This window comes from Salmo salar, chromosome 13 (assembly GCF_965601325.2).
Source record: "Salmo salar chromosome 13, fSalSal1, whole genome shotgun sequence".
NCBI classification, from domain to species: Eukaryota; Metazoa; Chordata; class Actinopteri; order Salmoniformes; family Salmonidae; genus Salmo; species Salmo salar.
Window position 1 is genome coordinate 29175964 of NC_138303.1, and position 14599 is coordinate 29190562.

Consider the following 14599-nt stretch of genomic DNA (forward strand, 5'->3'; position numbering starts at 1 on the left):
TCAACCGATTGCTACCCGCACCCGCCCGCCCGCCCGTCTAGCATCACTACTCTGGACTGTTCTGACTTAGAATATGTGGACAACTACAAATACCTAGGTGTCTGGTTGGACTGTAAACTCTCCTTCCAGACTCACATTAAGCATCTCCAATCCAAAATGAAATCTAGAATCGGCTTCCTATTTCGCAACAAAGCATCATTCGCTCATGCTTCCAAACATACCCTCGTAAAACGGACTATCCTACCGATCATCGACTTCAGCGATGTCATTTACAAAATAGCCTCCAACACTCTACTCAGCAAATTGGATGCAGTCTATCACAGTGCCATCCGTTTTGTCACCAAAGCCCCATATACTACCCACCACTGCGACCTGTACGCTCTTGTTGGCTGGCCCTCGCTTCATATTCGTCGCCAAACCCACTGGCTCCAGGTCATCTATAAGTCTCTGCTAGGTAAAGCCCCACCTTATCTCAGCTCACTGGTCACCACAGCAGCACCCACCCGTAGCACGCTCTCCAGCAGGTATATTTCACTGATCACCCCCAAAGCCAATTCCTCTTTGGCCGCCTTTCCTTCCAGTTCTCTGCTGCCAATGACTGGAACGAATTGCAAAAATCACTGAAGCTGGAGACTCATATCTCCCTCACTAACTTTAAGCATCAGCTATCAGAGCAGCTTACCTATCATTGCACCTGTACATAGCCCATCTGTAAATAGCCCACCCAACTACCTCATCCCCATATTGTTACTTATTTTTTTGCTTCTTTGCACCCCAGTATCTCTACTTTCACATTCATCTTCTGCACATCTATCACTCCAGTGTTTAATTGCTAAATTGTAATTATTTCGCCACTATGGCCTATTTATTGATTTACCTTATTAATCTTACTACATTTGCACACACTGTATATAGACGTTCTATTGTGTAATTGACTGTACGTTTGTTTATCCCATGTGTAACTCTGTGTTGTTTTTTGTTGCACTGCTTTGCTTTATCTTGACCAGGTCGCAGTTGTAAATTATAACTTGTTCTCAACTGGCCTACCTGGTTAAATAAAGGTGAAATAAATACAAATAAAAAACAATTAGGCCTTTATGGTAGAGTGGCCAGACGGAAGCCACCTAAAGACTCTCAGAACATGAGAAACAAGATTCCCTGTTCTGATGAAACCAAGATTGAACTCTTTGGCGTCACGTCTGGAGGAAACCTGGCAACGCAGGATTGGCTTCGGGACAAGTCTCTGAATGTCCTTGAGTGGACCAGCCAGAACCCGGACTTGAACCCGATCGAACATCTCTGGAGAAACCTGAAAATAGCTGTGCAGCAACGCTCCCCATCCAACCTGACAGAGCTTGAGAGGATCTGCAGAGAAGAATGGGAGAAACTCCCCAAATACAGGTGTGCCAAGCTTGTAGCGTCATACCAAAGAAGACTCTAGGCTGTAATCGCTGCCAAAGGTGCCTCTACAAAGTACTGAGTAAAGGGTCAGAATTCTTATGTAATTGTGATTTTTTTTTGTGCTATTTTATAAAAAATAAAAGCAATAACATTTTTGCTTTGTCATCATGGGGTATTGTGTGTAGATTAATGGAAAACAAATAATTGAATACATTTTAGAATAAGGCTCTAACCTAACATTGTGGAAAATTCAAGGGGTCTGAATACACTGTATAGTGTGGGTACAGTATGTGAACGTGTTTGTGTGTTTCAGCAGCTGTGATGCATGTTCTCTCCTAACACTGGTGTCATTGTGGCAGCAAGGCAGCAGGGAATAGGTGTGTGAGAATGATTGTACAGGTGAACTCAGGTATCTGTACAAGTGAGCTGGTCAAAGCTCAGGTGTATGTGATCATGTGTACTTTGCTGTACTGATATGCATAATGGTCTTTGGACAAATCATCCATTTGCCACATCACATATTAACACATTAAAGACTATAACTGATTGTAGAATATAAAGTGATATGACTAAAACAAATAGTCTTCAAAAAAAAAAAAAACATTATTGGGAAAGAATTATTGTAAACATATGCCACAGGATGGGTACATCCGAACATCACACCTGCGGGACAGGTACAGGATGGCAACAACAACTGCCCGAGTTACACCAGGAACGCACAATCCCTCCATCAGTGCTCAGACTGGACTGAGGGCTTGTATGCCTGTTGTAAGGCAGGTCCTCACCAGACATCCCCGGCAATAGCGTCGCCTATGGGCACAAACCCACCGTCGCTGGACCAGACAGGACTGGCAAAAGTGCTCTTCACTGACGAGTTGCGGTTTTGTCTCACCAGGGGTGATGGTCGGATTCGCGTTTATCGTCGAAGGAATGAGCGTTACACCGAGGCCTGTACTCTGGAGCGGGATCGATTTGGAGGTGGAGGGTCCATCATGGTCTGGGACGGTGTGTCACAGCATCATCGGACTGAGCTTGTTGTCATTGCAGGCAATCTTAATGCTGTGTGTTACAGGGAAGACATCCTCCTCCCTCATGTGGTACCCTTCCTGCACACTCATCCTGACATGACCCTCCAGCATGACAATGCCACCAGTCATACTGCTCGTTCTGTGCATGATTTCCTGCAAGACAGGAATGTCAGTGTTCTATCATGGCCAGCGAAAAGCCCGGATCTCAATCCCATTGAGCACGTCTGGGACCTGTTGGATCGGAGGGTGAGGGCTAGGGCCATTCCCCCCAGAAATGTCTGGGAACTTGCAGGTGCCTTGGTGGAAGAGTGGGGTAACATCTCACCACAAGAACTGTTGTTGTGAGCTTTACAGTGCATTGTTAATTATTCCATGCCCTGTGTGTCTCTGTTGACAGGATCGAGTGTCTGTTGACAGAGAACAAAGCCAGAGGAAAACAAACACTTGAGAGCCAACAGAGATGAGAGGGGATAAAACAGGAGATGAGGAGGAGTGGGAGAGGATGCAGAGCAAGAGGAGAAGGAGCTGGCCTTTTAAACAGTAATGGACCAGAAGTCAACAGACAGTGAAGCAGGTTCAGATAGTAGTGCTATTAAATTAAGTGGTGGGAAACCTTCGTTGGTTCACAGTACCTGCTGGTTTCCTTCCAGAGGAGCCAATCATAGGCAACCGATCCCGTAACACCATAGATCCTATAACCTGTGATGACAGAGCAGGGAGATCACAGTTCATTACTTTAGTCCATAATAACAAATGACAACAATGTTACCTATCACTACTAAAGTACCTCTCTGGTGGGTGTGGAGGGCTCCTCCTCAACTTGGGGGTCTTTCCTCGTCCCTCGGGGGTCCACTGGCACACCTCAGCCTCGTTCCCCTGGCTCTGGCGACGCCGAGGCATCCCTCACGCACCACTACACAAACCCCTCCTTTCTCACTTTAACCTTTCAGCAGACAATGCCTTCTGTCCAACTGTTCTTACAGTAAATGACTTCACCAATCAGCCCCGACTCCCTTCAGGCATCAATAGATTCCTTCCATGAGTCTTCTCTCACTCTGCAGACTACCGTTGAATTACAGGTCTTTCTATTGAAACAAAACAAATCCAGAGATTTCCCATTGAGCCTGTAAGAAGCAATGTGTATGTATTCACATATACAGTTGTTTTTATACGTCATTGGTCAGAAGGCATCACCTCCTTCCATCCTCTGGCTCTTCAACTACCACTCTCTCTCTCAATAGTTTACTTATTCATTCACCTCTGCTGTCCATTTCCATACTCAAACTCTTCTCTCTCTCTGGTTGCCTTCTTTTTCTGATTCAGTCTCCCTTTATCTCCTCAGTGAAGATGGTCCTCTGATGGGAATCGGAGATGTGAATAAAATATTCATGTTCACCTGCTGCAGTCTTGCCCCCCTGTAAACTTGTGCATTGACCCCCATCGAGACCTCCCCCCCCCCCCCCCCCCCCCCCCGAGGAAAATGTCAGATGCTTTGACAATGAATTTTGTAAAGTACACAACAGGTCATGTTGTCTTCCGGACAACGCTGGTGAAAAGACTCTTTCACACGTCCCTCTTTCACACATCTTTCTTCCAGTTCTATGCTACCCGCTCCCTCCATCCTGCATGTTTGTTACCTTCAGTAGCTGTAACCCCTGTCCACAGACAACCACCCAGCCCCTTTCCCTAGCCCCAACTTCAGGCCCAGCCCCCATCCATATCTCCAGCCCTACTGCGTCTATGACATGGGAGAAGAGCGCTCCCTGCTGGCTGAGTCCGGTACTGGCCAGCCACAACAAACACCCTCTGGTCAGGGGGGTGGACATCAGGCCTGGGCTCAGCATCCTTAGGGCGGTCAGAGGGGCAGTGTGAGCTAAAGCCACTGACCACTGAGACTGGAGCTGTAGACACTCTGCTGCCCTCTACCTCCTCCCCCTGGTACTGCCCCCTGATGAGTGCCAATGACAGCTGTCTGTCATCTCGACTGGCTAATTTGTCCCCCCAGGCCTTCCTCCCATACGGCAAGGGTGTTGACTATCCTCTAGTGAGCGGGGACTGTTAGACAGGGGCTGGGTGGGGCTAGGGCCGCAGTAGGGGGCTTGTCCTCCGAGTTGGCCACGGTGATCATATTCCATACTGCTATCCTTCCATCTGTGGCTGCACTGAAGAGGAACACACCTGATGGAGACAGAGGTGAGAGAACGTTAGGCAGATGTTATTATTATGATTGGCCAACAACAAGCTACACGAGCCACGCTCCACTCTCGTGAAAAGCAAGAGCAGCCGCATAAATGTTAGCATTTCTCTCTCTCTTACTGCAGCAGTTGCGTTCGGATCTGTACGGGCCCTTCCGGACAAGTCAGTTAAAATTACAAATACCTGTGACCCCTGACAATTATATCAGATCCGACCCAGACCTGTGACATTCCGCTCGGGACCCGGACCAGGTCTAGGTTACAGGTGAATCCGTGAAGACCTCTACCTCAAGCATTGGACTAGTAAAATAATGGTAGGTAAATCCCACGTCTGCAGTGGCCGTACAGCACTACGATATGGCCTCCGCAGAAGTCAGGGCATGTAACTTATTGCGCTTTGCAGAGCAGAGCTGTTGTGATGGAAGTGAGTTTGTGTTTATACTGGACCTCCCGCCCCCACCTACCGTCAACCAATCAAGTCAATGCAGAGCTATACTGAGCCCTCCGCATTGTTACAGAATTTGGGAGGCGCACGCGATGCGGTACGGAGCTCAATTTAGCCTCTACGTGCATCACACCCTCCATACGGCGCCTCCAACTTCATTTTTAGATTGAGCATGAATTGGACTTTAAGCAACAGAGTGTGCTTGTAGTCCTGTGAGAGAAAGGGCAGCTGCATGACAGTATCTGTGTGTTGTGTGTTCTGGTAGAAAGTCAGGGGATATCTTTGAATGTTAATAAAAATGAACCATAAGTTCAAACACCTCGTTTCTGGGTCCATTTTCAGTCTTGTGTCAGTTCTGCTTTCTCTCCCACTAATCGTCCAATCGGTGGCTGGCCACCTGTATCACCTGACAGGACTCTCCATTTCCTACAATCAGCAGCCGGAAGCACTGCATCTGAGCCCGCATATACAAACAGTGCAGAGAGGCACTGTGTTGCTGTCTGTTCATCGGTCAGTCCTTCCATCCAATCATTTGACTGCTGTCAGTGTCCGAATATTAGAGATGTGGTTGGTGAGGAACGACAGCACTGACAGCACCGGTCTGCAGTCGGACCGCCAGGACGGTCAAGCTGGTGTCCTCTCCTCCGGTCACCAGCACCTCCCAGCAGCCCTCTCCAGCCTCCACCACCCCCAAGCGACACACACAGCCCACTCACCTGCCATGCAGCCCATCTCTCAAGTCCAGGCTCCCTGCCTGGCTGGATACCTCCCCTGCTTGATGAACACCAGGATCCCCTGGCCCACTGAGAGGCCATCCTGCTGGGGGCAGTCGCTCCAGGACCAATGGCCTCCTCCACAGGGCGCTGAAAGCAGCCTTTCCTGCCTCACAGGGTCCCACACCACAAGTTGGACCGAGTGGAAGACCATGATCACAAAGTGGACCTCTTTACCACTCCCAGACCCAGTCTAGTTCCTGGACCCTCAGGTCCTCTTCAGAGTCCTGGGGTTCCAAAAGCAGAACTCTCTCCAGCCACTCCATCCCCCTGCATGCCCGATGGACCCTCAGAACCTCAAGGCTCTCTGGTCCAATCCAGAGGACTTACACAGCTATCTCTACCTGCGCTGTACAGCTGCCCGCGATGCTCACACACCCACATCACCCATTGCTTCCCGTGCACCCCAAACAGAGAGCTCACAGGCTGGAGGGCCAGCCTCTCTCTTATCCTTATCCCCCTCTCTGACTGTCACATCCCCCTTTCCATCATTGCTTTCAACTGTCCCATTATGTGCCTCTCTTCCAATCTCTTCATACCTATGCTCTGCTCCATCACCCCCCTTGTCTTGCTGGTGTTCTCTCCCTTCAAAAAGAACCAGTGATCCTCTCCAGGTAAACTACAGCAGTGAGCCGGCGTTTTGCACAGGAAGGCAGGAGGAGAGCACAATGGTTCTACCCTTAGATCCAGTCCTGTGTCTCTCATCTCTACCTCCACCTGCCAACGATAGACCAGCCCCTCTGCCCCAGACACCTGCAGGTATCCCCTGTCCCTCTACCTGCCCAACCCACAGCACACTGTGGACCTTTCCTGGCCCTGCCCTCAACAACACCCCTGCACCAGGCTGGGACATAGGGAAGACCTGCACCCCTTCACGGAGGCTGCCTATAGCACACAGCAGACCCCCAACGCATAACTCTCAACACCTCTGACACACAGGACCTGAACTCAAGACCCCCCTGTCACAGGAGGGGAAGCCCAGGTCCACCAGGCTCTCGCCCTCTCCTCGCTCAGCATTCCCCTCCCCCTTCTCACCCCCCACCTGCCATAGCTGGACTCCTCGATCTGCCGGCCCCCGGTGGCCACCCACATGCCCTGGCCCTCCCCTCCCTCAATGACCGCCCTCACTCCCCCAGCCCGGTGTCCATTCAGTGTCCGGCCCACCCTCCCCCACCTCCCCAGTCCCACAACAGAGACCCGTCCTCCCCAGTGCTGTACACCCGTCCAAGGGACAGCTTTACGGAGAAGACTGGTGTCCGTACAGCACCCCCATACACGTCGGGCTGGGGTCATATCCCCTCCAGCACCCCCCAGGTCCCCCACCCCCCGAGAACCTCACACTGAGGTCATTAGAGGCAGAGGCCAGCCAGCCAGTCTCCCGGCAGTAACAGAGGCTGAAGATGACACCACTATGACCTGGCAGACACCTTTCCACTGGGGCCTTCCTGTCTGGCTGTGCCCCTCCTGGCCTCCAGAGCACCAGCTGGTTGAACACTGTCTCCCCCACCAGGTCAGAGTCCTCCTAGGTCCCACCGAGGAGCAGGGTGAAGTACAGCAAACACCCCTCCTGGCAAGAGCAGAGGGCCAGGACGCGGCCCTCCGCAGGGTCCAGCAACAGAGTAGCATTGTGGGCCAGAGCCACCCTGAGGAGGGGCTCTTCCTCTCCAGAGACCAAGTCGACATCCAGGGCCCAGTCCTGCAGCTCCATGAGGGCTGCAAGAGTGGCTCCAGCCTCTACCTTCTAGCACTCAGCCTCAGCAGGCGCACAGCCTTCCCTCCAAACACTACCACCTCATCCTCTGGGTCACGGGTCCGTCTGTCTCTTGGCTGTGGTTTGGGACGGATCCCATGGATGCGGTAGTTGTGGAGCAAGCTCAGTGAGGTGCAGGCTTTGGGCTGAGGTTGGAGGCAGTAAACTGTCAGGATCGGACCCTCACATGTACGGACATATGCAAATGTCATTATTTAAAATAAAATCTTTATGACAGAACAAGGACAAAGGAAGATTGTCCTTGTGTGGCTCAGTTGGTAGAGCATGGTGTTTGCAACGCCAGGGTTGTGGGTTCGATTCCCACGTGGGACCAGTACGGAGAAAAAAAAATTATGACATGTATGCACTCACTACTGTAAGTTTCTCTGGATAAGAGTGTCTGCTAAATAACTAAAATGAGAAAGGATGCAGTTTATACATTTCTTGGAACATGGCCCAGATCAGATTGATAATGCTAGGGTTATGATTAGGCAGTAATGACCAGAGAATTAGGAATTTGAATATTAGTAATTTAATAGGATCTCTATGGTACGGACGGTCTTGTATTCTCTAGCCAGGGATCCCTCCCTTAGGAACTCCAGAGCAGTGACGCTATCAAGGCTGCGGTCTCCATAATCACTGAGCTCCTTTCCTCAACAGTACCTGACAACCTGGGACACATACAGAAGAATTAGCCAGTAATCCTCTTATTCAAAAGCCTTTTTCTGTAGTGTGCCAACATCAACTTGCTAGATACTAGCGATGTGTGTGCTGTAACATTAGCTTGATAATTTGTGGCTTTAGCCCGTTATGTTAGTCTTTCTCTTATGAATGAGAATCAGAAAAAAACGAGTTAAATTTACAATAACTTCTGATTTAATGTCAACACCAAGGCAGTAAAACACAATATGAGAAACACTTTTCACGTCGCTTCAATACAGCTATGACCGGAAGTGACTTTTCGTAGCAGGTTAGGAGAATTACAGGTTAAGGTTAGGAAAAGAGTTAGCGAAAGGTCAGTGGGTAACCCCTACCCTGACCTTCACCAACCCATTTTAAGTGTTAACTTCAATGAGGTAGGGACGTCTCAAGGGTCCCGGATTAGAAAATGCTCGTGTAACCTGCTACAGAAATCACTTCCGGTTGTAGCTGTATCGAAGTGGCGTGAAAAGAGTGTGTACCAATAGCTAGCTAGATGACATAATGCTAATAACTTTGTATAATAAAAAATAAAAAGTATAACGCTAACTAGCATGCTAACAACTAGCTAGCAATGTCAGGGCTACTGCTGTATTAGAAATACTATGGCTAGCTACTTACATATCTATATAGGAGAACCCTTTCATTTCTTGCAAATCATTTTATCCATTTCGTGTATTGGTTCTATCTAGCCACCCATGTGTTTCTCCACTGCCAGAGTAGTGTGTATGCCACGGATCCAATCAAATATGTCTACACTGACATGCATCGCAATTGCAATAAAGTTGATACCCATTGGTTAAAAACTAGTTGAACGTGCTATTTGCGTAAATTACGCAGATTTGTTGTTTACATTTTGTATCCTGGCCACTCAAAGTGTTTTTCTGCGCAATTATTGTCTGTCTGGTTGCATGTCAGTAATATAAAATGTACATAAAATACGTGCATTTAAAGGGGAATGCCAGGTTTATTAGTTTGACAGTAATGCTAGCTAGCCATCTTGCTAACAAACCTGCTAAGGTAGCAAGCAAGGCATTCGATACGTTTTAGGTGGATGCAAAAATTTGGAATCCTTGCCAACGATGACTGATGCCTCTAAAAATCTCAACCTTGCTGCAGGTATTCATATAAATTTCAATGTCGTTCTGATGTGCTTCCTTCCATTTCAAACCAGGAAAACAAATGATTTTGTGCGTTATTAACAATCACAGAATCGACCACTGCACCTGTTCATCATGTAATTTGATTTAACAGTGGACAGCCATCTGTTGCTATAAAAACATTCCAAAACAGTTGGTTATCCAAGATGATGCTCTACTGTGGATTACAGTACCATTCATGACAATGACACATCCAAGTAAATGCATGCGCCTAGCAGTTCTTCCAAATGATCAGGTCATCAAATTGAACTAAACCACACAACCCCTCAGCTCCACCCCGTTGCCTTGGCAACCAACAACCATGTCGTACCTCACGCCCAACTTCACCATGCAGCAAAAGCTCTACTTCCTGCAGAGGATACAAAGTGTGGCACAGTCCAGGACTTCAGGAAGGACACCAATACCACGGTGCACTGCAAAGCCGTGTGGGGCGAGGTGGTGAACGCCTTCAAAGCCGCCTTCCCTGACTGGCCACCCAGCTCGGTGGGTACCATGAAGACACTGTGGAAGAGACTGAAGGTGAGGTGTCACCAGGTGCTGCACCGGCACCAGAAGCAGGTGGTCACTGGCCTGCCTGTCACGGCCCTGACTGAGGTTCAGCGAGAGATCACGGCCATGGTGCCCAACCTCATCTCCAACCAGGACAACGTGGACAGAGAGGAGGGCTACACCAGCCTCTGGCCTGGCTCCCCCACTGCAGGGGATACTACACTACTCAAATCAAATCTATTTATAAAGCCCTTCTTACATCAGCTGATATCGCAAAGTGCTGTACAGAAACCCAGCCTAAAACTCCAAACAGCAAGCAAGCACTACTCTGTGCTGACACTCCGCTAAGATGAGCTCATCTACATTGAATTCACACGCTTATATTTGTTTTCCTCGGATGATAGAATGATGTGGTGTCAACCAATCTGCTCACACACATAGTCCAAAATTATCCCTTGATAAAGATTAGCAAAACAAAATACTAAAATAAATACAAATATTGTATGCTCCAAAAAATTACATGATTTTATACAAATAAAATGGATTGGCACCCCTGTTTTCAATACCTCACTTTACGTAGCCAGTAGATTGACCTGCTTGCTTACAGCTGCACTAGGGTCGTACAGACTTCCTGTGTAGATCAAGACACCGCGAACCGGAGCGAGACATTGGCTGGGAAAACGTACCTTAATCCAGGGATGAGAAATGTGTTGTACACTGAATTGTCCCATTATCTCAACTGTTACCCTGAGAAGATTGGACGACTGCTAAAGTAGCAGACGTTCAATCTTCTCGGTGTAACAATTGGGATGAATTATTAAATATTAAAGCATTAGGCCTCACTAAAGGCATCAGTCATACAAAAGCTATACTTAAATCTGAACTGGTTCTCTAGCAGATTAGTAAGAATGGCTCACCCCGTTTTTAAGAATGGCCTTTTTCCCTTTATTCAGATTAACCTTTCACTTTCAGTTATTTGAAAATTAAATAATCTACAAAATGTCGATATTTTTTAACAAGCCATAGAAAGTTGGTTGCAATTTCAGTTTAATCCATCAGAAAAAAACAGAACCAATATTACAATGGGGTAGCTGACGTTTTTACAGGCTCCTAAACAAACTGGGCTATTTTGTTGGTAAATTATTTTGTACATAATGATGCTGCCACCACCGTCTTTTGACCAAAAAGAGCTTCTGGACATCAGAACAGTAATTACTCACCTTGAACTGGACAAAGATTATTTCTTTATTGAGTCCGACGTGAAGGATATACTGCTTTCGAGACCAGGCCCAAATCCTTTGGCCTTTTGGCAAACTCCAAGCGTGCTGTCATGTGCCTTTTACTGAGGAGCGGCTTCCGTCTGGCCACTCTACCATAAAGGCCTGATTGGTGGAGGGCTGCAGAGATGGTTGTCCTTCTGGAAGGTTCTCCCATCTCCACAGAGGAACTCTGGAGCTCTGTCAGAGTGACCATCGGGTTCTTGGTCACTTCCCTGACCAAGGCCCTTCTCCCTGGATTGTTCAGTTTGGCCAGGCGGCCAGCTCTTGGAAGAGGTTTGGTGGTTCCAAACTTCTTCCATTTAAGAATGATGGAGGCCACTTTGTTCTTGGGGACCTTCAATGCTGCAGAAATGTTTTGGTACCCTTCCCCAGATGTGTGCCTCGACACAATCCTGACTCGGCGCTCTACGGACAATTCCTTCAACCTCATGGCATGGTTTTTGGTCTGACGTGCACTGTCAACTGTGAAACCTGATATATACAGGTGTGTGCCTTTACAAATCATGTCCAATCAATTTAATTTACCACAGGTGGACTCCAATCATGTTGTAGAAACATCTCAAGGATGATTAATGGAAACAGGATGCACCTGAGCTCAATTTCGAGTCTCATAGCAAAGGGTCTGAATACTTATGTAAATAAGGTATTTCTGTTTTTTAATTTTTTATACATTTTCAAAAAGTTCAAAAAACCTGTTTTTGCTTCGTCGTTATGCGGTATTGTGTGTAGATTGGTAAAAAACCTGTATTTGATACATTTTAGAATAAGGCTGTAACGTAACAAAATGTGGAAAAAGTGAAGGGGTCTGAATACTTTCCGAATGCACTGTATAGCTCAGTATTTGTACAGTCACAATGAGGTAATGTGTCTTCTCAACTAGATCACATCTCCATAGACAATCCTCTCTGTATGATGATCTTACATATGAAAATGTCGATAGAGTTCTTCTATTATAAGAGCAGAATGTCTTACAGTGAAGTTAATCTAACCCAGTGTCATGTCTTCCCCACGAGTGTGAGAGTAAAGACCAGGTAGCCATGAGTATCGGCATCACCTCCTTTACAGCACTAACAGGAAGTGGTGGACCCCTCCGGGCCCCCTCCACCAACCAGCCCAATGCCTCCACCCTCACCCACAGTGGATCCACTGGTTCTGGGACGTCCCCTTCCTACCCTTCTCTGCCCATCCCAGCTGCCTCATCCGCTAGCCTGCTCACCTCTCGCCCTGTGAACTTTGATCTGCCCTACACCCCCCGGGCCACCACACGACCCCTCACCTCTCTGGCGGCAGTGGCAGGGCAAGGTGCGGAGGACCCACGGTATGGGCCGCGCATGTTGGAACTGTCGGAGCTGGAACATGAGCAGAGGATGAGGCTTCTACAGATGGAACAGAAGGTTCTAGAAGATAAGAGACAGGCTGTGAGGCAGAAAGAGAAGGCCTACAGGCTAAAAAATAAATACTAATCAGGCTAAGCTGAAGAAGATAGGGGAAGAGGTACAACCGCCCTCTAGTAGCGAGGACATGGAGGATGAGGATCACGATCAAATCATTTGACGTTTTACTTGCTTTTTACATTTTTATTGCTCTTATTTTCTGACAATGATTTTTTCCGTTAATGATTTTTTCCGTTTTTGACAGTTTCAGGTTTTAGTGATTTTTGTTTCAGTATTCCTTCTCACTGCTGCTCAGAATCTGGGGGAGTTTTGTTGTAATGGGCTGGGGTAGATGTCTGAATATGAACTTGTTTTCATCAGGGAATGTCACTCACAGAAAACACATCTTGTTAGGAATAGTTCTTTTTTTAATGTGCAACATTTCTCTTGTATGGTTTCCACGGTAAATGAGGAGCAGCTGTTTTAAATTCCCCCCATGCTGACTGGATAGCACATACCCCAGAATAAACAAACTGACAAAAACAATCCCCCATCCCAACCTCTCTCTATCCCCTCATCATCACACTTCAATGTCTTTCCTCTTGACTCTTGTCATCTCACTCGTTCTTTTCTCTCAATGCATTTTGTCACAGTGGGAGAGTCAGGCCATAGGAAACATTACATCCTCTCACACAAAATTACAAAGTAATAAATATGATCGTCATAAATAAAATAAAATCTTATGTCTGTACAAGTTAAAGGTACTGCAATAATAAATCATGTGAAAAAATAACTGCCCAGTAGCTAAATAGCTGGAGCAGCTAAACATAGATGGAACATGGGTAAGGATGGATATTGGGGGTACCCTGGGGACCTTTTTGGCAATTATAGTGTCACATTTATAATAACATACCACCAAAGACATGAAATGATATTACAGCAGGTAATTGAAAATAGATATTTTACACTTAAATGGACCATATATCCTCAGGCAGAGAAAGTGTTAGATGTGGAACCAGATCTGATATAATACTTTGTTTTGACTGATATGTTTTGTTTGTGATTTGTAGTAGCACAGAGAGATATATGATGCTGTAGAATAGATGATCGACATTCAAATGCAGTGGGTCTTGGATTAACAGAACAATTATGTCTAAAGAATGAGATAATCAAGCCATCATCAAGCCTTGCAAATATCAAAGTATATCTGCTTTCTTTCTTGTTCACAATCATTTGTTCTATCAAATCTCGCTTTCCTAGAATTCCTTCCTATTTACAATCACCCGCCCCCAACATCTTCCTCATCCTATCACGTCTCGTAATCTCATCCAATCAACACTAACCAACCCTGGCCCTAGTTTTATAAACATAGTTGACAGGTTTGAGGAAAGGTTTCGGGATAATGGTAGTGGAATTTGGGATTGAGTTAGGGCTATCGCCCATAGCAACAGATTCCATTCACATCTCCTTCACAACCGCACATGGACACAATCTTCCAAAACGTCACAAGAGATTTTTTTTTTCCATCTCTGTTGAAAAAGATACAAAATGTATAAAAATGTTATCTACAGGTTCATCTTTTTCTTAGCAGATCGATTCCGATCTTTGTGTTCATGTTGAAATCTGAGGATCGAAGTTCGTTAAAACGTAGTGGCTGAGGTAGCCACCCCTCTGTTTCAATCATATAGCCCTCCTCCCCATACTGGTTGCTACTTGTGACCGAAAATACTTAACAGCAGCACCAACCCAGCACCTTCAAACTCCCTCTCACTGTCTCTGCCTTCCTTCAACACATATCCTCCAGTATCCCAAAGTGCTTCAGCAGCCCAGGGGCTCCTTGACCTCTGCCCTACCCCCGCGCAGTCCTTGGTAACCCCACTAGACATGCATTGTGGGATTTGGAGGGTGTCATCAAGACTGTCCTTCACTTCTGTTGACTCTGAAGAGGCAAGAGAGACCACAATCAGTGACAAGGGAAAAGAACATCATGTTATTAATGCTACATA

General features: G+C 46.9%; 1 protein-coding gene and 2 pseudogenes across 2 annotated transcripts in view; all 3 read right to left on the reverse strand.

The window, feature by feature from the left end:
* Window positions 1-5180: 5180 nt before the first annotated feature.
* Window positions 5181-6695, reverse strand: LOC123726137 (tRNA (34-2'-O)-methyltransferase regulator WDR6-like; annotated as a pseudogene).
* On the reverse strand, window positions 6298-9048 carry LOC106566783 (tRNA (34-2'-O)-methyltransferase regulator WDR6-like; annotated as a pseudogene). Its single transcript, XR_014380010.1, has 2 exons — window positions 8913-9048; window positions 6298-8263 (listed from the first exon to the last, which is right to left on the reverse strand). The product of XR_014380010.1 is annotated as a tRNA (34-2'-O)-methyltransferase regulator WDR6-like (transcript).
* Window positions 9049-13000: 3952 nt separating this feature from the next.
* Window positions 13001-14599, reverse strand: part of LOC106566780 (cadherin EGF LAG seven-pass G-type receptor 3) — a 51925-nt gene continuing 50326 nt past the window's right edge. Inside the window, exon 35 of the mRNA XM_014135168.3 lies at window positions 13001-14532. Within this exon, the coding sequence (XP_013990643.3) occupies window positions 14505-14532 (28 nt within the window). The 3' untranslated portion in view covers window positions 13001-14504. The remainder of the gene's footprint in view (window positions 14533-14599) is intronic.